The 24,078-nt window shown below is 44.0% G+C and overlaps 1 protein-coding gene across 2 annotated transcripts in view; it reads right to left on the bottom strand.

Moving 5' to 3' along the window:
- The window catches only part of ST6GALNAC5 (ST6 N-acetylgalactosaminide alpha-2,6-sialyltransferase 5), a 183,246-nt gene continuing 163,686 nt past the window's right edge, over positions 4,519 to 24,078 (bottom strand). Inside the window, 2 exon segments of one of the 2 annotated variants that reach the window (NM_214436.1) lie at positions 4,519 to 4,776; positions 17,884 to 17,991. In NM_214436.1, the coding sequence (NP_999601.1) occupies positions 4,545 to 4,776; positions 17,884 to 17,991 (340 nt within the window). In that variant the 3' untranslated portion in view covers positions 4,519 to 4,544. 2 annotated transcript variants of the gene reach the window in all.

Genomic DNA, 24,078 nt, shown 5'->3' on the forward strand with positions numbered 1-24,078 from the left:
AACAACAGACATTTATTGAGCGCCTATTGTGTGCAAGGCACTGTGCTAGGCATTGGGCTACAAAGACAAAGCAGAAACGGCCTGCTCTCAAAGACCTTACAATCTAATTAGACTCACAGGACACATCTATAAAAAGACAAAGGACAATCCAAGGTAGCATATAATTTAGGGCACTGAATAAAACAAACAAGATTGCAGTCTTTTTTTTCATTTCTATGGTGGCTCAATACCCTGAGTAGGTGGGGATGAGGGAGCTGGCAAAAGGGAGTTACTCCTATTCCTTTTTAAAGCTTGTAAAAGCTTTGCATTCCAAAGTGTCTTCTGGCATTGTGCTAGAAGCTAGGCAGTTGGTTCACTTTTACCCTGAAGGCCTTAGTGTTATAGTTCTGGTTGAGGTGGCCTTTTGATAGGGTGACCCACTGACCTGGCTTTCCTGGGACTGTCCTGGCTTTAGCCCTGAAAGTCCATTATCTTGGAACTCCTCTCTTCTTCCCGGGGGAATCAGGATGACACTTCTGAAGTCCTTTGTCCTGTAGCCAGATGGAGTCTTCCCACCTACTATGGCCATTGCTCTGGCGGGACCTACCCCAAATCGGTTCCCCAGGCAGGTCTCTAGTTTAAGAACCTATAAGGAAGATCTTAACAGCCCCCAAAGACTGCTGGTTTAAGAGCACACTGTAGACAAAAGAAGATGATCAGGAGAGAGTGACAGCAGACAGAATGAGGTTTATGAGAGAAGCAGTGAGGATGAAAGAATGCTTTGGTCAAGTATGAAAGATGTAGGAGCATTAACCTCACCTCCTAACACCACCGAGAGAGTAGGAACATGGACCCATCTCTCAAAGTTGGTCTGTTTGACAATCCAGGATTTCACTCCTACATAAGGGCAAATATTTGGGCCTATTAAATAGGCACACATGTATTTAAACAACACTGTCTTAATCCTAAGAGAAGTTCAACATTTTCTTTCCACTTGTATCTTTCTCTTCTAAATGAATAGTTTGAATTTTTAAAAAAATCTTTTTATTTTTATTTTACTTTTACGCCTGTGCCTACGGCATATGGAAGTTCCCAGGCTAAGGGTCGAATCAGAGCTATAGCTATGCACCTAAGCCACAGCCACAGCAGCACCAGTTCTGAACTGCAGCTGTGATCTATGCCCCAGCTTGAGGCAATGCCAGAGCCTTCACCCACTGAGTGAGGCCATGGATCAAACCCGCATCCTCAGAGACTATGTTGGGTCCTTAACCCACTGAGCCACAATGGGAACTCCAATATTTAAAATTTTTGAGCTAAGTTTTTTATTTCAAAATGAGGTTACAGCCTCCCATTTTAAGATAATTCCAATAGATCGGCAATGGAGAGACCTTCAGAAAACAAAGGTAATCTGTAATGGTCTTGTTGGGAATCTGATACACGTATCTGGTAGTAACTAAAGAATGCAAGGGATCTCACAGAAACGTCTCTTTTAGGTACAGCACTTTGCTTTCGCTGATTTTTTGGAGAAAACCTCTACCTCTGCAATCTTAGGACCTTGGAAGTTCATGCATTGTGCTAGTTTTATGTCTAGCCCTCAGGAGCACATAGCAGGGTTAGTGAAGCACAGGGATTTAGTTACCAAACACCCATTAACCGTAATGGAAATCACACAGCGAAGGCCCCACGCGGCACACTGAATATTTACCTCCTAATGTTCTTTTAATGTATGCTTTCTTGGGTGAATATTTACTGTAGAATATTAAATGTAAGATTCCTCTTTTTATGGGCCATTTGAAGTGATTGATTTTGTTTGTGCATTCCTGTATCTTTGCCCATAATGGCTATCTATTGTAATGGCCTCTGCCAAATGTTCTTGTGTTGGAATAACAGATGCCACGGATGGGCCAGCCGTGGCTTTGTATTACTGTGGTCTTAAAAGCTAGGAGTAAGCGGATGACACAGCTGGGGAGAGAGGAGAAAGGTATACACCATAACAAATATAACTTAGGCTTCAAACCCAGTCGGATATTGAAATCACTGAGGTCTGTGAACATGGTTTTGCAGTCTTTTATATCAGAGTTGATTTTAATGGTGTTGAATGGTGTTAAGACTGATAGTCATGAAATGACAGTGGCAAGATAAGAGTTCAATTGCCCACAACCAGGTCCAGCAGCACAATCTATCAGAATTCTAAATATTTTCTTTAAATGCTGTAATCCACACCACTGCCCCAGTGATAATTTCTTACATATTTACACCATGTTTTAAAAAATATAAACTCACATACATATCCTAGCCACATGTAGATTTAAAATACTTCCCAAGGAAGCCGAAATTTCAGAATTCCTTTGCTTTACACTCTGTTGAGTATTGGAGAAGGAAACGTTACAAAAAAGATGGAGCTATCACACTGTCTTCAAAGAGAAAACAAAACCCTAAAACTTGAGGATAATACAGACATCTGCGCTATTATTAGATTAGGTAACTTAGGTACATCTTTGCAGGTCCCAAGAACACCTTTCCAAATTTCCCTAAAAATACAAAACTTGTTAAAGGAGCTACTTACATCTGAGCAATATAATCTCTTCCAGTGATGGGAAAGGTGGCTTATGAATCATTTATGTAAAATTCTTATGCCTTTCCATAAGTTCATAAAGTACTGTCTGTTCAGAGTCCATGCTGTAGAAGACACTGTGCTGGAATCAAATTCTTCTTTCTCTTTCAAAACTGAGAAAAATTAAAGAACACATCCCAGTATGTATTGGACAGACCTTTCAGTGGCATTGGCTTTTTACAGTTCTAGTCACATCACAATAAAACCAACACTTTTTTTTTTTTGCTATATAAATATCTGAGCTGTGTTTACATTGCAACAACAGTACTCCATATAATGGATAGTACTAGTTAGTGCAGGGGAATGGAAACTTAGTGCTAATTAAGGAAAGGGAAAAGAGGTGGAACTATGAGAAACCACCTTTAATCAAACACCAGGTCATGTTTTGTAAAACAATGTCAGTCTCCATCTGTAATATTTGCTGGTGCCTTCAAATTCAGCATTAGAGAAATTAATGCCTCCTAAGTTATGTGTAAAGAAAACATCGGTATATTTTCAAAAGGCTATTTTTGAGCAATATTACTTGTGTAAATGAAAATCTTTCATACTAGCTTATCTTGGCTCTGAATAAAATAAGTCCTTTATACTCCTGCAGACCAGGGAACGGCAGTGAAAATAATGTAAGGTTTGCAGTGAGTCAATCTGAGTAGTTCGTAAGATAAGCAAGTCGTATGATGGGGAACCTCCTGGTATTTTCTTCTCCTCACAGACTCACAGAAGTGCAGTTCCTTGCTCTTGTAGCCAGGGAATTGCATGGATGTTTCTCTCTCTCCTTCTCTTTTTTTTTTTTTTTTTTTTTTTTTTTGGTGCAAGAAGCACCAGAGAAGCAGAGGATGGAATTATTCCAATGGGGACCAGGGAGGAGGTATGTTTTCAACCACAAGAGGGAGATAGGTAGTAGGGGAATAAAGGCCCCCTAAAATATAAGGCTCCTGCTACTGTGGGAGCCCCACCATTCCAAGTGCAAAGTCCTTGCATGGGTCAATGAGAGGCTCTTTGAGAGAATTTCAGATTTGGAATGACATTTAAGGGGTCATCTGGTACAGTGATGACATCATTTTGCAGAAGAGGAAACTAGGGCTTAAGGAAAGTGACCTACATCAATTATTACTGAGGCAAACTATCTTTTTAAGTTTCTCCTGTTGGTATCTTTTTTGTTTGAATGACACAGGTATGGGTTTTCATTTAGTCATTTGGAATATTTTTGCACATTGGAAAATGTCATCGCTGTTCTCGAAGCCCGAGGGTTCAAAAACTGCAATGCGATATTTCCAAGCCCTAAACCACCTCCCAGTTCCAGGCCTTTTCCAGCCATCACTTGGAATTAAAGAGTGAGGAAGGACAAATAACCACATAATCATAATCTATAAAAATACTGGCCGAGAGCGCACTAAAAAACTCTCAATAAATAAATATTGGGCATTCGCTTTATGAAAGTCAGGGAGATGTACTCTTCAGAAATCACATCCACACTCTCAGGCTGCTTTTTACAAATCACACGTACAGAGTCCAACAGATGACAAAGGTTATAGCTCAGGTGGGGATACAGTTTGATAGAAAAAAAATGTCTTTTGATGTGATATTTCTATAAAGGAGCACAAGTAATATGGTTGAGTTGCTCACATTTCCGTTTCAAAGGCAATACTTAAAGAGAGCCAAAATGTTTTTAGCCATGGCAGCATCACGGAAATGAGTGTTCAGCGCCTTAGGTAACCCCTTTTGAAAGGGACAACACTCATCGGGATGGATCCATTTCTGGAATATTCCCTCACAAGCCAAGGGCACGGTTCTGCAATCATGCCTCTGTTTGTGGTACCTCCTGGGGTGTGAAGCCATCCCTGCGACCAGGTCTGTTCCTCTTTCGTGTCTGGTGGTTCAGGAGGTTCAGTGGCCGGATGTCTGATATCTGATACCGTGGTCCTTGGGAATTCAGCCTGACTACACACATTCCTCAGAACACGGGTTTGTTCTCAGGATGATTTACAGCCAGTGAGTCTGGTTTCCAGTCTGGTTGAAAAAAGTGAATATTGAATGTCCGTGCCCAGTTCTTAAAGACGCGTTTCTCTGTGATGAAGCGGTGATGACTGCCCTTCCGGCCTCGCTCATGGGAGAGGTACATTGTGCATTCATCGGGTCCAAAAGGTTCGTAGTAGTGATAAGGTACTGAAGGGTGATTGGGATCCCTGCAGGAGGAAAATCAGATAGCTAATTAAAGCAAACAAAACAAAACAAAAACGTTCCTTTCACTGATGGATGTAAGATGTTATCTTTAAAAAGCTGATAAGCACTTGAAACCATACTTTCAAGTTAAATGAATTCAACACATGGCTTTTCTGATGTGTAAGCCAGGTGCAAGTGGAGAGAGGTTCTGGGGTTGTGAAATAAACTGTGACCGTGGTGATCAAACAGCCAGGTTAAAAGTGTGCTGCAGGACATTCAGGCTTTGGGGATTTAGAAACAATATAGTAAGGAGACCCGACTGTTGCTTTCCTCACCACTCTTGCCCCCTACAGTCTGTTCAGCCCAAACAGCAAGGAAGATAGTTACAAAACAAAACCATGCAGCAGAAATTGACATGATATTGTAAATCAACTGTACCTTAATAAAAGAAATTAAAGGAGCTCCTGTGGTGGCTCAGCGGGTTGAGAACCTGACTCGTATCCATGAAGATGCGGGTTCTATCCCTGGTCTTGCTCATTGGATTAAGAATCTGGCATGGCTGTGAGCTGTGGCATAGGTCACGGGTGCGGCTCGGATCCTGCGTTGCTGTGGCTGTGATGTAGGCCGGCAGCCACAGCCCTGATTCAACCCCTAGCCTGGGAACCTCCATAGGCCACAGGTGCAGCCCTAAAAAGAAAAACAATTAAAAAAAACACAGGTCATCCTCCTTCCCCACCCAAGCCCACCCCAAATCCTCCAGCTGCTTCCAAAACAATGGGGCTTCTAAAGCCATGGCCTATGGTGGGTTCTGTGACCTGGCTCCTCTCTAGAGCCTTCTCCTAACCCACCCAATCTTGTCCACTATGCTCCCACCTTCCTGGCCTCTGTGATCATCTACTTGACCGAGCTGGTCCTGACCCTGGAACCTTAGCTCTTGAGGGCAGTCACCTAGCTGGACTGCGCGCCCACCAGCTCACTGCTTCCCACGGCTGGGCATCAACTCAAATGTCTCTTCCTCAGGGTGGTCTTCCCCGAACACTGGCCCCTTTACCCCACATCACTTGGATTTATTTTCTTGACGGCCTTCAGCACTCTCTGAAACTGCTGGGGATATTCCTTTGCTTACTCTCTGTTCATAAGAGCAGAGCTTTGTCTTGTTCCTAGCAGGTGCTCAAGAAATATTTTGTGGAATTTCTGTTGTTGAAGGACATGTATATGGAGGCAGCAGCGAAACGGCAGGCCTCTAAAGGCAATTTCTCCTCCAGTAACAGGAAGCTGATGATCCAAGTCTGATGCCCCGGGAGAAAGGTAGCAGGTACAAGGCCACTGTTCTCTTCTTGTTTCTTTAGATTGACCACATTCTCAAATCTAGGGCCTCCATATCAAGAAATTCCAAACCCTCAGCTCCTGCAGGGTAGCCTGACAGTCCCATCCCTCTTCTGTCTCTACATGCCTGCCTCCATCTCAAAGGAGACACACGGGCTCATTTCTTCAAGTTAATGTGAACAAGGTTAACACGTGGGGGTTGGGGAGGGGGGGGTCCCCCGATGTAGGGTTATTCAATAGCTAACCGCCCAAGAGCCTGGTCTCAGACTGGTTTCTGTTCTGGCCATGCCACCTTTTCTCTCTTGAAGTCTATGTGATAAGAGATGTCGCTATATCCCAGTGGACACACCTCCCTCCCTTGAGCCACACTCACCTCCACTCACACTTTGCCTTGTTGCAGAGGCTAAGCTCTTCTTGGTCTCTCCTTTGCATGTCTCCTAAAAGGCATCCCAGCTTCCTGCACATCACCTCACCACGCCTGATGCCCTGGGGTCCCCCTCCAGGCTCTACTCTAAGTACAGTAACTTGGTTTCCCAGGGGCGCGCATCTCACTAGATACCTATTTGCTTTCTTCAGAGGAGATCAATACACAAATGGCTTTTAGAGTAGCAACTTTCCTGGGGTCAGGGATCGAAGTCTTTTATCAAAAGGGGTGTTGAGGTTGCGGCTCTGACAACAATAAACCTTTGAGCTTCCTCTCCTCTGAGGTTAAAGTCCTTCCAGGAAGAGAGATTTATTTTTGTCAGGCAGCATTTAAACCTTCTTCACCCTGGGTCACATGCTGCGCTGAGGCAGTACTCCGCATCTCTCTTATGCCTCTCTTGGAAGTGCTTCTATGTTCTCTAGTGAGACAGCAGATCCTGTCCTGTCTAGTTATTGCAGCGTTCACCTATTTATTTACCCGAGAAATGGGAATCCCCTTAAAATTTTAATAGAAGGAGTTTTCTTTCTTTCTTTCTTTCTTTTTTTTGGTCTTTTTTTAGGGTCGCACCTGCGGCATATGGAGGTTCCCAGGCTAGGGGTCGAATCAGAGCTACAGCCACTGGCTTACGCCACAGCTACAGCAAGGCCAGATCCGAGCTGCGTCTTTGACCTACACCACAGCTCATGGCAATGCCAGATCCTTAACCCACTGAGTGAGGCCAGGGATCGAACCCGCAACCTCATGGTTCCTAGTCGAATTCGTTAACCACTGAGCCACGACGGGAACTCCAGAAGGTGTTTTCGATATAGATAGTGCATGGTAGGAAAAATTCAAGTTGGAACTGACCACTAGGAAGGAAAAAAATAAAAGGAAAGAGATACCCGAGACAAATCTCCCCAGATTCATATGACATAATTTGGGGAACAATGCGAAACTCATGTTGCCATGGTAGACCCTGGGTTAATCTTTTATTTCAGTACAAATCAGTTTTAAATCCGATTCTTTTAAGTTCTGGACATATTATTGGCATCAACCAGACTAAGGAAACAATAGGGTTTCTAAAAATAGCATGAGATTGATTTGGTACCTAGGAATAGAGGGAAATTGGAAACCAGCTAAAGGATGCTATAGGATCAATTTCCTTATTCAGGAAGGCCGTCTCCTTGAATGAAAATGTAGCTGGCTCCATACTGATCTCATAAAGGGAGCATTAAATTGACATCTTTGGTTATTATGGTTTCAAAGATGTTCAGACAAGTGGGGGTTGTTTTCACACTTTCAAACTTTGCCCAAATGGCAGAAAAGTGTTTGGTGAGACTCAAGAAGGCCGAGCCAAAGCAATTGCAGTCACTGCCTTCCAGGTTGTCAGCCTGCCGCCTGCCGTCAGCTGTCGTCGACCGTAACATTCAGGGAGCCCTTCCTTCGGGAAGTTCAAGGTTATAATTCCCTAAGTCTTTTCTCAAGCCTGACTTTCTAAAGGCTGCCACGGTGTTTTTCTTCCTCCACCGGATCCAAGTGAAAACAACAAGAAGTACCAGCAGAATTTCCACATCAAGAGGCCACTGTTGTCAAAGGGAGGATTCTGGCACTCAGGTTGCTGTTCTGGGCCAGGAGAGGCTCTGGGTTGAAGGGGTGGGGGTGCGGAGCGTGACAATCACAGAGCCAGTTCCCCAGGTGGCTGCAGCCTGTCATCAGCCCTGCAGGGCCAGGGTGGGAACAAATCCTGCAGAATACTGGGAAGAAGGATTTTTTTTTTTTTCTTTACAGAGAAAGCAGGTAGGGAGAATGAAAGAACTAACATTTAGTGCATAGGAGGAGCTTTCAAGAAACACGATTGCCTATGTTCCACCTCCACAGAGTCTGGTTTAATTGATTTGGAGAAGGTCCCAGGCATAGGTATTTTAAAAAGTGCCTCAGATTTGAGTATCAAAATAAAGAATGGCAGTACTGGATTATCAGTCCCATAAAATAAAATAAATATCCACGAGTCCATGATGATTTCAAGAAATTACTGAGTAAATAAATAAATGAGGGGGAAGAAACAGCACTTTTTTACATAATAATTCCAATTAATACATGTGGAAAGAAGGAGGGAAGAGAAATTCACCCTCCTTAAGACAACACAGTAATTGTTGCAGGCAAGATGCACGAATGAAGGGAACACCAGTGGGGCAAAGATGAAAGGGAAATAGGTTATTTGCATAAAGTACCCCTCCAAGGAATTTATTAATGACAGTGAAAACCAGTAGCCTTATAATGCGTCAGCCCAGCAGACACCATTGTAACCAAGTGACCACGGTTAATACATCAGTGATAAGACCTTTTGAGGTCATGCACCTCTAGATTCGAGATGCTACTGCTTCTTCCGTCTCCTTCCCAGTAAGGCATATTGAGAATAATGAGAAAATACCCCACAAACCCAGAGTGATGGGTACCCCACAGTAATGACCAGAATTCTTCAAAAGTGTCAGAGTCAGAAGAGATAGAAAAAGACAGAGGGACTGTCACTGGCTGGAGGAGGCTACGGAGACATGATAAGTAAATGCCAAGGGATTCTGGGTTGGATCCTAGAGGAGATAAAGAATATGAATAGGAAAAAGGGTGGGCACCGAGCAAAGTCTATCCCTTAGTTGAGAGTATTTTACCAGTGCTAATTTCTTAAGTTTTGACAACTGGACTGTAATGATACAAAATGTTAACACGAGGGGAAGCTGGGTCTGAAGGGTAAGAATGCTCTGTACCTTTTTTTTTTTTTTTATTTTTCCTGTAGCCTAAAACTTTTTAAAAACCAAACATTTTAAAACGGTGATAATGTTAACCAAAAAAGTTCCTTAGGAGGTTCTAATATGCAGCCACGTCTGAGATGGCTGATTTAGTTAAGTACCTGCTAAATCTCAGGATTTGGCTGATATCATCTCCTTTAGTCTCCATCAGGCGTCTAAGGTAAGTACACTGTCCTGTGTGATGGGTGAGCATCCAGCACCCAGGGAGAGCCCTGTGCCTGGTTTAAGCACATGGCCCTTCTCAGGGGCCACTCAAGCTGCAGACCTGACCTTTTCAGCCCAAAACACAGCGCTCAGCGCTCCACATGGACTAACTTACTTAATCCTCACCCTGCCCCAGTGAAAATGGTACCGTTACGACTACCCCTGTTTTACAAATGAGAAAACTCATGCACAGAGAAATGTAAGAAGTTTCAGGACCCAGATTTGAACCAAAGCTGTACTCTTAAAAGTGAGGCTCTGTGTCTTGAAAAAAATTCATTGTCCCACCAGGTGGGTATCTGTGTTAATGGTCCCCAGGTTCCCATTGGGGTTGGCAGCACACGGCTGAGAGCAACTTGGTCTTGCTGCATCTGCCCAAGCATCCATCCATAGAGGTGCCGGGCTAGATGGACACTGTGAAGCCAGTCAGGGTGTGAAGCAGAGGACTCACGCTCACGTACAGTTCTGCCTACTGACACGACTGACAGCAGACATTGGTAATGTGCCATTTTTTAATATTCTCAAGCTAATTTGTGCAATTGGAAAGAAACCTTTTATCATTAAGAAGTAAGGGTGGGGAGTTCCCTCCATGGCTCAGCAGTTAACAAACCCAACTAGGATCCATGAGGATGCAGGTTCTATCCCCGGCCTCACTTAATAGTGAAGGATCCAGTGTTGCCGTGAGCTGTGGTGTAGGTCGCAGACACAGCTCGGATCCCACGTTGCTGTGGCTGTGGTGTATGCTGGTAGCTGAAGCTCCAGTATGACCCCTAGCCTGGGAACTTCCATTTGCCGCACATGCGGCCCTAAAAAGTGTGTGTGTATATACACACACACTCACACATATGTAAATATATATATATAAACACACACACATATATCTACATATATATGTAAATATATATAGATAAACACACACATATAAACTATATTATATGTACACACAATATATAAACTATATTATATATACATACGCATATTTATATACATATAAATAACAGTGGATATTTCCATTTCTGGGTATGATTTAGGATGACCCTGATCCCTGAGCCTGGGCTGGACTATCTATAAGGCTACAGAGGTCCAGAGGAAAGAAGAGTCCTTTTGCCTCTCCTTAGAGCACTCACTTATCTCTCCAAACACGCTTTTATTTTTGGCATGGTAAGCAGCACCATAGAGCAGGTGGTCAGGGAATGTTTGAGGACTAGCTCTGAATCAACAGCTGTTAAGTGTCCAGGTTGTTGGGAAGCTGGCTTGCCTTAGGGGCCTCAGGGAGACTATGGAATATTCAGAAAAAAATGCTCCTCCCACAGGCCTCCCTACGCATGTGCTGTAGGCCCGTGAGCCCCGAGAGCCACCTTTATCTGGCCGCCTCCATTTCTTATCTTTTTTTTGACTTTTCTTTGCCTTTTTGCTTTTTTAGGACCGTACCTGCAAAATATGGACGTTCCCAGGCTATGGGTTGAATTGGAGTTACAGCTGCTGGCCTAAGCCATAGCCACAGCAACGTCAGATCAGAGCTGAGTCTTTAACCTACATCGCAGCTTCCGGCAATGCCCGATCCTTAACCCACTGAGCGAGGCCAGGGATCAAACCTGCATCCTCATGGATACTAGTTGGGTTTGTTTCCACTGAGCTACAATGGCAATGCCCCATTTCTTGTCTTTACAGCCTCTTTTTTTGGAAGGAAAGCTGCCCCACACTGTGAAAGCCAGGGGACTAACACTTGCATTTCTGGGGCACAAGGAACACCAAGGGCCAGCAGCTGTCCACCCTTCATGGGTCCAAAAGCCCATGAGTCGTCTGAATCCCCCCATAACTCAGGCATCCCTGGGGCTGGGGGCATAACATCTCTCAACAGGTCGATTGCACCCATGGGAGAGAGGAAAACACCCAGTGACTGGTAAGAGTTGGTTGAATTCTAGCAAAGGAAGAAGGAGAAATTACAGCAAAGTTAAGGGTCTACGAAAAAAATACAGTGCATCGTAAGTTCACTTCATAAAATGTGAACCACGTGCCTGCACTCCACTCTGTACCTGTCCTCCGTAAGCGTCTGATTCCACACAGTGGAACTTTTCCCTGTTATGCTGGCAGCTTTATTAATGTGCACTAGCTAATAACTCTAGCAGAATCAACTCTCTGATATTCATGATACCTTTGAGATGTCCTTCACATTATGGATGAGATATTAATTTAGTTCCATGACAGTGATCACTCTGAGTCATTACTCTGCTAATTAATACTCAAGAAATGATGGGTAACAGAGAGTTGTAAACTTGGTAATGTATTAAGTAGGACCAGAAATAAGATTATTAGGTAGCGTTTAAATGCTTGGCCCATTATTATCGCAAATAATTTACAATGGAAAATGAGATTAAAAATACTCACCATAACTTAGTTTGGAAAGCAATGATAACAGATCTTTTTCATTGCAATTTATAGTCTATCTAGAGAGAATGGATTTGACTTCCTCTATGGATATGGCATGATTTAAGGGTTTATATCCACATAATCATATATTTTGAGGCTGTCTCTGGTGCGACATGACATGAATTTTTTCCAGCTTTCTGAACACTGATGAGGCTGGAGTCCAGTGACAGAGGCAAGCTGGAAAATGATGCCTTGTGTCTGAGCCCCTCTGAGGACCCAGTACTGACTGGCCTTGGCTGGGAATGAAACGGTGGCCACCAGTGACTTCTCAGGACCCCTTGAAACCGGAACTGGCCACTTGCTCATTATATTCTCTCCTCTCCTGGCACTTCTTCTGATCTGGGAATAAATATCGAATCAGTCTCCTAAACACCGCCAAGGAAAGGAAGGTTTTTATTTATTCATTGGGTTAATCAATACTGAATACATACTATGTGCCAAACACCACAGCAAGAGAAAGATATACATGGGGCTTGAGACAGGACCCTTCTTTTAAGGAGACTACAGGCTGATGAAGGAGATGGACAGGTCCCTCAGGAAGGAGAGGCAGAGGTGGAGGTGGCAGAGGGCCCAGGCGGGGCCCAGGTGGGTTTGACTCACACAGGAGGTCGTGGAAAGCTTGGAGGAGGAGGGCTGCTGCACTGGAAACCGTGGAGTGAGGGGTTCAGTGTTTGGGCTCTTGAGCCCTGGAGACCTGAATCAAATCCTAGCTCCATTACTTACCTGCTCCATGACCTTGGCCAGCTGTTTCTTGTCCTCAAGCTTTGTATGTAAAATGGCAATAATAATAATAACATTTATTGCCTGGGAATATCATAAAGGCTCAATGAAATGGCTTGTCAGGGTGAATCCACCCCCATTTCTTGGAAACCAGGCACTCATGGATTTCTCAGCTGTCTGCTCCCTAGGATAGAATGTAGTCACCCTCTCCCATTCCCCTGCTCCCTATTCCACCCCCTATTCCACCTCCCTATTCCACCTAGTCCCCCTCTCCCTATTCCAGGTGCTCATGGATTTCTCAGCTGTCTGCTCCCTAGGATAGAATGTAGTCCCCGCCTCCCTATTCTCCCTATTCCATATGCTCATCTCATGCATATGGCAGCCAACAGTCCTTTTTGGGTCACTGCCACCCTAAGCTGATAGAAATGACTTTCTGTGCCTCAGTTTCCTTGGCAACAACAAGGTGATGATTAGATTGTCCTTAAAAGTATGTGAGAGTATGATTGAGATTAAAAAGCAGCAACATGACTGTATCTTAGACCAGCAGTTGTCAAGGTTGCCTAGGTTCTTATTTGCCCTGGGCCCTTTGTTAAAGGAGAGCCCATATGTAAGACAGAGAGAAGTCCATCTGCTTTGAGGGGCCAGTCTTGGTTCTTTGCCCTTGTTCTTCTGGATGGGGTCCTTAGAAGGCCAGAGCTGGATGCTTCAAGAAAGCCCTGTGGGTCAGAAACTACTGACAGGTGGAGTGCAGTTATTTTTTTCCCACAGGCGCCTTTTGAACCTTCTGCCCCTTGTGACTGAATCGTGGCCAAGTGACACTGAAGATACTGAAGGCAGAAAGCCTGTCTCATTCATTTTCAATTATGTCCCCAAATGCCCCACACAAGTTAGTTGAATGAATCAGGGTCTCTGTGATTTACTCAGTAAATGACTCCTTTTGGGGGTCTTAGTTGTATCTCAAAGTCTGAAAAGGTTAATTTACCTCCCAAAGAGCCTTTGGCTGAAATCTGGCCCCATCTGCCTAACTCTTCATTTCAGTGAGCACTTTAAAGAAGCGATAGAGCAGGTGGTGCCCTGTGAGCAGCCCGTGTGGAGTCCTGCAGGGAGCTGGAGGCCATGTGAAGCCAGTTCTCAGTGGTGAGGAAAATGGGTGGGACCTGATTCGCATAGGAGGCCTTAGTGCCCTTCCCTTTCCAGCAGTCAGGCCCTCTCCCCCAACCGAGCACCATTCGTTAGGGCTTCTGGGCAGCTCCTTGCACAGGCTAATGGGTATTTATGCCTACAGATTAGTGGGTCCCCTTATCTGGTACATTTGTGCTTGCTCCACACACACCCAGACTGTGCCAAGCATTCCTCATCTACTATCTCATGGAATTATCATATAGATATCATATATTATCATATATCTTACAGTAATGCATTAGTAATTAATGTATTAGTAATTGGAAGTAAGTACCAATGTCAGCATCATCTTGCAGATATGGAAACTAAAGCCTCAGAGACAGTTGTTAAGTAACTTGCCCAAGGCAACGAAGGCTCAGTGCGTTTGAGTAATTTTCTCAAGGCCACACAGCTTCTGAGAGGCAGAAATGGCTTGTTTTCACCCAGACAGACATCCTTTTACTATAGCATTGGAGGGAGAGCAGAGGAGAGGGCCATTCATTCACTCTCTATGTACAGAGCATCCGCTATCGGCCAGGTCAGGGCACATCTGCTGTCCTACGTACCAGGGTCCCAGCTGTGGGCTAAACACACCAATGTCTCTGCCCTCGAGGAATTTATGCTGGACTCAACCAGCTTGAGGTCTGTCATCTCCCGAAGTCTTTCTACTACTTTTGGCCTGGGGATCTCTTACCTCTTCAAGTCCTAGAGTGCCTGATACATGTACCTGATGGCCTTAGAGGTCTTAGCTTTGTTCACAATCAAGGCAAAAGGGGGAATGGTCAGACTAGGAGCAGGATTAACTCCTTTTTTTTAAAAAATATTTTTATTGATGCCAAATAATTTATTATTAAAGACTCTCTTGTTTCCTTTTTTTTTTTTTTTTTTTTTCCTTTTTAGGGTCACACCTGCAGCATAGGTTCCCAGGCTAGGGGGCAAATCGGAGCTGCAGCTGCAGGCCTGTACCATAGCCACAGCCATGTGGGATCCAAGCCATGTCTGCCACCTGCACCACAGCTCATGGCAATGCTGGATCCTTAATCCAGTGAGTGAGGCCAGGGATCGAACCCACATCCTCATGGATGCTAGTCAGGTTCTTAACCTGCTGAGCCACAATGGGAACTCCAGGATTAAATTCTAAGTCGCTTTTTCATTCTCTGGTGGTAGATACTGTTTACAAGTCATTTGGCTCCAAGTGGCTTTGCTGTGTTTGTCAGGTTTCTGTGTGGATCAGGCGTATCATGAACCTCTAAAAGAGAAGAGCTGTGAACTGCCCCAAATTCTTGGTATCTTTCAGGGCGACCCTCAAGTCCTTAGGATTATATTCATTATTTTATGTATCTTACAGTAATGTATTAGTAATACTTTTTTTTCTTATTTAAGAGCCATACCTGCAGCATATGGAAGTTCCCAGGCTAAGGGTCTAATTGGAGCTGCAGCTGCCAGCCTACACCACAGCCAAAGCCACCCCAGATCCGAGCTGTCTTTGTGACCTATACCATAGCTCACAGCAACACAGGATCCTTAACCCACTGAGCAAGGCCAGAGATTGAACCCGCATCCTCATGGATACTACTTGGGTTCATTACCGCTGAGCCACAGTGGAAACTCCCAATGTATTAGTATTATTCATGATTTTAATCATCTTTCCTGAGCACTAACTGTGTGCTGGGCACTGTGTCAAACATTTTACATTCATAGTTTCATTTAATCCTCACCATGACCTGTTTGCTTCTATCAGTATTTTCTTAGGCCCATTTTGCAGATGAGGACAGCAAGGCTCAAGGTCACCAGTTGGGAACTGGGTGCCTGCTGGCTCAGCCCACATGTCCTGGACATGAAGATGAAAGGAACTTGGGAATCAGTCTGAGCTGCTCCTGCTCTCCCCCACTCTTATCATTCTTAGACAGGCACCAGGGCTGCAGAGGATGCTGTTTTTAGCCCACCCTCTGCTCCAGACAATACCCAGCACACTTCTCCACTTTCCCTGATGGGACCCCATGGTGGGATCTTTGAATTCCTGCCAAAAGCATCTTGTGAGAACAACTAAAGAACCTCAGAGCGGGTGGCAACCCACGATGCATGGACAGTAGCTTGACTTCCTTACCAGTGTTATTCTGTAAATTGTCCCCAGCCCATGAGCACGAAGTGGTGATGAACTAACTCTAAGAGAAATGACAGGTTAACTTGCCTTTCATTTGTTTTCCATAATAAATGCAATATTTCCTTGCATACTTTAAGTCATGAACATTTCAATTTTATTCATGCTCTTCCTCTCAGACGTCCTAAGAGCAATGCTGCATAATTATATCTGCCATCTAACTGTCAGCTTTGATGGCTGTTGGCCTGCCCATAGGTGCTGCTGCCACTCCACCTGTTGGTTTGAGGAGGCAGTGAGCTTTTTAATATGATTCTCCTTACTTTTTGGCATGTAGGTTAGAGAGGGAAACAAAGCGAGTACATTAAGGGATGAGGAACTGGGTGAGACTCTAAGCTCAGACTGGCCATGTATTGGGGCTGTTCCAGGCACTTTGCATGTACTCCCTTATTTAATCTACCTACAGCCTTATGGGGCAGGGTCTATTATTATCACCACATCCACTTCTAGCGGTGAGGAAACTGAGACACAGAGAGACTGAATGACCTGTGCCAGGTTGCACTAGGTTGGTAAGTGACCCGGCCGGGCTTCGAACCTGGGCAGTCTGGCTCCAGAACTCACACCCTTCCTTACGACACTGTCTCTGGGGAATGCATGAGTCCAGGTGGATTTCAAAGGCCTGGATTGCCCACACCTTTCCTTCTCCCCTGTGACCTGATTCTTACGTATAAACAAGTACTCCCCCTGTGTTGCCTCTGGATTAAAAAGGGTGGGAGAGGGGAGTTCCCATCGTGGCGCAGCAGAAATGAATCTGACTAGGAACCATGAGGTGGTGGGTTCAATCCCTGGCCTCACTCAGTGGGATAAGGAACAGGCATTGCCGTGAGCTGTGGTGTAGGTTGCAGACACGGCTCAGATCCTGCATTGCTGTGACTCTGGCGTAGGCTGGCAGCTGTAGCTCCGATTTGACTCCCAGCCTGGGCACTTCCATATGCCATGGGTGCAGCTAAAAAAAAAAAGTCAAAAAACAACAAAAAAAAACCCCAACCGCTCCCCCAAGGGTGAGAGAAAGTGGCAAAGTAGTAACAGCATGATTAAGTATGTTTCACCATCCTTGCATCAAACTTCCAAATTGTAGGTTTTGCCTAAAGGCCCATGACCTGCAAGAAGCTATTGGGTTTAAAACACATGAAGGTATAAGCAAGCACACATTTGAATGATCAAGTTTAAAAAGTGCTCCCACCTAAGTTTTACTGTTTGAGGATCCAGGACTGAGGCCGTGTGCAGGTCATGCCTGAAAACTAGGCAGCTTTCTGAGTGTGTTGGTATCACAGCATTAGATTGCAGGCGAATTATCAATCGGGCTTCCACAAATCAGCCCCTGAATATTTTTCAGCTGCATCTGTGAGTCCACACCAAAGTCTGCCTGGGAACACGCCGCTGGGTAACTTCAGGTAGCAACAGAGATGTATGCATGTTCCCTTTAAAGTGATACATCAAAATAATTATATGCCTGTGCTTTTGGTCTTAGAAGCACAAACCAAGGCTACTGATGTGGAAAGGGAAGGAGACTCAGAGGAATTATTTTAATTTTAGAAAACAGGCCTTACCGTCAAAGAAATTGCCCTGTTTAATTCATTAAAAATTACCACACTCCTTTCAAATGAGAATAAAATGCATATTTCTTAATGCTTGTTCATTGTTAATATTATGCCAATTATTGCATTACTTTTGGTTGATAAATATTCAGAGGATAAATGAAGCCCGCAAGATGGATTAATTTTCCAGCCGTACAAACAAAAACTTTCAATATTTTATATCGCATAATTAAATGCTGTTTGTTGTTTCTCGAACCAGGACCAGGGACACGTTAATTAATCGCTTCAAGAAGACAGAAAGGCATGTCTTGTGGTTGGTATTTGGAATCATATATTTATAAACCCTGCCCAGCACTGGAGATGGATTACACTAGCAGAATAAATCCTACCTGCAGAAGTCTGGGGGCACCATGCCATACACATTGATCCTGTCACAGAGCTCCAGGGCAATTGTCATGGTGAACCAGCCAGTGCTGAGCCAAGTGTTGGAGATCTTCCTGGAAGGAAGAACAAGGAAGTCTGCGAGCTGGCAAAATACTCCTCAGACCCACTTTATGTTAAATCTTTCTGGAACAAGGCTGACTACACACACACACACACACACACACACACACACACACACGCTTTCTCTCTCCACTTTGTAAATGGCTGGAACTTTACCAGATAGACCTCTGTTCCCAACACCATCATCTTCCACGATATGATGACAAATGATGATGCTCCATCGTGATGGATACTCAAGGTACTTCTTCACAGTCAAAGATGATGATCAATGTTTCAGTGTTTAAGTGTATAATACCATAATATCACCACTCAATTTCTTTTTTTTTTTCCTTCTGTCTTTTTGCCATTTCTTGGGCCGCTCCCATGGCATATGGAGTTTCCCAGGCTAGGGGTTGAATCGGAGCTGTAGCCACTGGCCTACTCCAGGGCCACAGCAATGTGGGATCCGAGCCGCGTCTGCAACCTGCACCACAGCTCATGGCAACGCCGGATCCTTAACCCACTGAGCAAGGCCAGGGACTGAACCCACAACCTCATGGTTCCTAGTCAGATTCGTTAACCACTTCGCCATGACGGGAACTCCTCAATTTCTTGAAAGATGACAATCCCCGTGTGTCAACTCTTTATTAACTAGAACACGTGACGAGTTATATTCCTTTTCTTTTTTTTTTCTCCAGGCAGGGTAGATAATGAAGAGCGTATTAAATATGAAGAAAGACAGTTGTGTTTATCTATCAGTTGATCAATTGATCAAGCAAATGATAGCAGCTTGCCTTCAACTAGACTAACTGGCACCAACATCTTGACTGAATGTCTTTCCTTAGAAGTACATTCATTTGGGAAGGGGCTACGGGCCAGAGAAAAAGGGTCACAGGAATGCTCATGTTTCACGAAGAGTTTGCTCGATTTTACCTCACAGCAGTCAGAGAGCCCTCGGAAAAGTTTTCATTAGAAGACCCCAAATTGGCCGAATTGAAGGAATGAATCTGTGAGTTACATTATTCATTCATTCGCCCATTCAAACATCCATATTGAGCTCTAACCTCATGCCAAGTCTAAGGGTAATTGTAGAGATGCAACATCAAGGTCTAATTTGACTCTTTGAGGATGACTCGGACTATTGCGGGATGCTGCTGTGGATATTAATTTCAATTCTTCAGGGGTTGCTGCTTTTCCTTTTTTTTTTTTTTTTCAGTGCTTGTGGCATGGCTCATTAGCCAGCTTCAGACACCTTATCCCCAAGGTCAGACTGTCTGACTTTGTCTGGCCATAGCACCATATGTGATATGAATAACAGAGGTGGAGAAAGGCTTTTCTCCTCACACTGTGTAGCACCCCTTTTGAGAAGGCGGAGTTTTGGTTAAGCAGTTTGCATTATTGCCATTTCATATAAGGAATAATAACAACCAAAAAAGGGCATCCTTTTAAGAAGTCTTTTGTTTTGTCGCATAGCTGACAGGAATGGGTAATTTAGTCATTCCTGAGTTCCTGGCTTCAACTTTCTAGTTCTTCATCCCTTTAACTCCTTTTTATCTTCTGTTCCATTGCATCCTGACCCAGTAATATCCCAGGAAGGAGGAAGTACACTGAAAGATTCTAAAGATGGACATAACATGGACTTGTGTCTTGCCAGGTTCTACATCACCACCGAAGGACCTAAGGCCGGTTATTGCTGTTCTTTGAGCCTTGATTTCTTATCTAGAAAGCACGCCTGGGAAGCTCTATCTTCCTGGGCTATTGTGAGGACTAAAGGAGAGGACATCAGAAAAAGTATTTAGTCTGGAGGTCCCGTTGTGGCTCAGTGGGTTAAGAACCTGACTAGTCTCTATGAGGATGTAGGTTTGATCCACGGGTTAAGGCTCTGGCATTGCCGCAAGCTGCAGTGTAGATCACAGATGCGGCTCGGATCCACCGCTGCCAGAGCTGTGGTGTAGGCTGGCAGCTACAGCTCCAATTTGACCCCTAGCCTGGGAACTTCCATATGTCTTGGGTGTGGCCCTAAAAAGAAAAAAAAAAGTGTCTGGTCTGGTGTGTTGATACATCAAGCTCCCTTCCTCCTCTTTGGGTGCTCGATTGGAGCAAATGAATTAAATAATTCAGCCTTCCCTCTTAGTGCTTTTTAACACAAAGCATTTGATATCTTTCCAGCATTCTTCTACTGGCTCTTGTGTAGGAGCCATCATCAGTAGTCAGGGCAGTAACTGGAAAATTCTGGAGCCTCCAGTCTATAGAGCTATTAAGAACCTTCTTTCTTTCTCACGAGGGCTATATATTCACAAGACCTTTGGGACTGAAGGAGGTGGGACAGAGTGGATCTGACTGCATGGGGGAGGGGAAGGGGAAGGGAAGGTGGTGGCTGTGACCTTGAGATGGCTAGTTGTTCTAGACTTGAACTGGGTGAGGGAATAAGTAGGAAGATATGAAGTCTGGAAGGAGAATGGGCAGCTCATGCATTTACACCCCCAGGTTCCTAATCCAGGAATCACACCCGCATTCCCACGCTTGGGAGTTGTAGGAAACACCATGAGGGCTTTTCCCAGCAGCTTCCTTTTATGGGATGCAGAAGAAATAAGAAGCCACTGCCTGGTCTCTGGAGGATGTGCCTCTACAGGAAAAGGTTTTGTGGGTAAAAATGGGGAGAATGCAAAGTGGAGGACTAAAGAAACCAAGGTGAAGCTTTCTTTAAAGAGCCGCTTAAAATTCCCCAGGCTTGTGAAATCATAGCCTTTTGGGATCACGTGCCATAGCAATGCAACCGCTTTGTGCTGTCTTTCTAAAAAGATCTGAACTCTTTTTCCAACAAAGGAATAGCTACTGTTTTTACACTTAATCAACTGTAATGAAGGAATATGAAGAGCTGTCATGTGCTTATTAGGGAAAATTATCAGATATTCTTTTATATGATGAAGTAACACACTGAGCTGATAATTCTATAGTGCACACTAAATTACAATTAAAGGCCTTTCTGCTCCACCAGAATCTCATTTATAATCTCTATGGAAATATCCTTCCTGCAGTTATTTCATTTATGCTTCTTTTATCTAATTACTATAATATTGGTTCTGAATCATATTTTCCTAATGTACCCTTATTCAATTATAAAGTTATTTTCAAGTACAGTTACTTTCTAATATCAAAGAATACCACTTGGCCATCTCTGTCATTTGTCATGCTTCTTAATTGCACATTGTTCCTGAGCCACTTTTTTTCTCCACTTTTAAGTAGGGTGAAACTTCCATAAATCAAAATCTATTGAATTATCCCATTTACTCAAAATATTAGCCTGAAATGAATGTCCTGATCATGAGATGTGCAAAATTAGATATTCCATACTTTGTGTATCTTTAATGCATGCTACTGTTTTGTTAGGTTTCAAGAAAAGCATACACAGAGGAAAGACTATTAGACCTTAAACATTTTGTGTTTTAGTTTGCAGAAATAGTTCTGAAGGGATATTTCTGACTTTGTTCTTCTAGCTTAGAATAGACTGCAGATTAAGAATATGGAAGTTCCCTTCGTGGCACAGTGGAAATGAATCCAACTGGGAACCATGAGGCTGTGGGTTTGATCCCTGGCCTCTCTCAGTGGTTTAAGGATCTGGCATTGCTGTGAGCTGTGGTGTAAGTCGGCAGATGCAGCTTGGATCTGGTGCTGCTGTGGCTGTGGCTGTGGCCGGCAGCTGTAGCTCTGATCAGACTCCTAGCCTGGGAACCTCCATATGTCTTGGGTGCACCCCCTCCCCCCGAAAAAAGAGAATGTGGACATATGAGGAGTTCCTGTCATGGCTCAGAGGAAATGAATCTGACTAGTACCCATGAGAATGCAGGTTCGATCCCTGGCTTTGCTCAGTGGGTTAAGGATCTGGCACTGCTGTGAGCTGTGGTGTTAAGTCGCAGATGCAGCTTGGATCTGGTGCTGCTGTGGCTGTGGCTGTGGCCGGCAGCTGTAGCTCTGATTAGACTCCTAGCCTGGGAACCTCCATATGTCTCGGGTGTGGTGACCCCCCCGCACCCCCCCAAAAAAAGAATACGCACGTATGAGGAGTTCCTGTCGTGGCTCAGTGGAAATGAATCTGACTTGTATTCATGAGGATGCAGGTTTGATCCCTGGCTTTGCTCAGTGGGTTAAAGATCTGGAGTTGCTGTGGCTGTGGCTTAGGCCAGCGGCTACAGCTCCGATTCAGCCCCTAGTCTGGGAACCTCCATATGCTGTGGGTGCGGCACTAAAAAGACAATATACATATATAGACACATGAGACTAATGAGGCAATATTACCTTCTTTAAGACAGTTTTCTAAAAGTAAAAGACAGAGTCTAGAAGTAACAATGTACTTTGGCATCCTACAATCCATCAATGTGATTCTCTGAATAGGGACTGTGTAGATCCTGGTAGGTGGAAGGGACAGCGGGTAGCTGATCCTTAAAATTTTGTCTCTCTTGCTACCATCTGAACTCAGGTCCGGTAAGCAGAACATTTTCACTGGTCAGAATTTCATGCATTTAGTGAGTGAGCTATGTCTCGATGTGAGAATGCTTCCTAAAGATCTAAAGGTGGGATGACTAGTCTCCAGGTTATCAACGTACTCCCTTAAGAAGATGCAGAGCAATGTGTAATTATCCCAAATGGCTAACGCTGCACAGTGTTTCAGGAATACTTGAATTTAGCAAACTAAAAAGAATTAAACTAAAAAGAGAGAAGTGTTTTTTACCAAAGAGTGTTTCTCCTTATTTTGAATTTCCCAAGCAGAAAATATGAAACTGTTTCTCCTTCCCTTAAAAAAATGTTTTCTTGGCTAAATAACTCCTTCAAATGAGCAACAGTCTCTCTTCCTTGTAGGTTTTAAAGGACAATAAATAACTGGATTTCATGACAGCTTGTGATGACTACCAGGATCTTCCATGTGACCTACTGGCTGGGCTAACTGTGGAGTCACCTGGGCCTCCAGGTAAGGAGGCCACAGTGTCAGCAGCCACCAGATGCCATGCCCACCCTTGCCTGGGCCAGCCCTCACCTGGTCACAAGATTTCCAGGATTTCAGAAGAAAGCTCTTCCCTGCAAAGAATCTGGGGATGATGGGCTTTGGTCTTTCTTTAAGACTCTCTTCTCCACAATGAGCTTCTAAGCAAACCAAAAGGATTTAGTACTTCATATTCTTTATTTCATTCATAAAATCTCTTTACTTTTAAGATAAGAAATTGACTCAGCAACAGTTTTTGTAACATAGGGGAGGAATTACATCATTAAATGTGTACTGATTATAAAAGTATCTGTCTTAGAAGTAAGGAAATGAGGAAATTTAATTATTAGGCCAGTCCTATCAGGCCTGGTCACTATGTCCTTTCCATGTGTGAGGTCACCGAAAGGCTAAATATCTTGTCCAAGGTCATATAACTAGTGAGGGATAAAGTCAGAACCCCAACCCAAAGCTATGTATTCAGACTGCACTGTACTGCTCCTTTCAATACCTGGCTGGTCTTTTCTTCACCTGGATTGGGCTGACTCCTGACTCTCTCTGTATCATCTCAGACCACTCCCTGCCAGCCCTGACTGCAGCCACAAGGACTTTTCTCCAAATCCCTGCCTGTTCTTCCACCTCTGAGCCCTTGTACCCATAAGGATAGTTCTCTCTCCCCTTTTCAGGTTCTTCTCTACCTGGATAAATACTGGGGCCTCAGCTTAAACACACCTTTTTTGGAAACTTTTTCCATCATGCCCTCATGTCCTAGACCAGTGTTTTTCAAAAAAATTTTTTTGCATTTTTTTTTTTTTTTTTTTTTTTTTTTAGGGTCACACCTGCAGCATATGGAAGTTCCCAGGCTAGGGGTTGAATTGGAACTGCAGCTGCCAGCCTATACCCCAGCTCACAGCAATGCCGGATCCTCAATTTTCTGAGCAAGATCAGGGACTGAACCCACATCCTCATGGATACTAGTCGGGTTTGTGACTGCTGAGCCATGACTGGAACTCCCCTTATCAAAATACTTTGATCTAGAGTGAGAAATATATTTTACATCATGATTGATCATATATGCTCATGGGTATTATATATGGCTTTCATTTCATTTTATTCTTTTTAAAAT

Source organism: Sus scrofa, chromosome 6 (genome assembly GCF_000003025.6).
Source record: "Sus scrofa isolate TJ Tabasco breed Duroc chromosome 6, Sscrofa11.1, whole genome shotgun sequence".
In the NCBI taxonomy this organism is placed as follows: Eukaryota; Metazoa; Chordata; class Mammalia; order Artiodactyla; family Suidae; genus Sus; species Sus scrofa.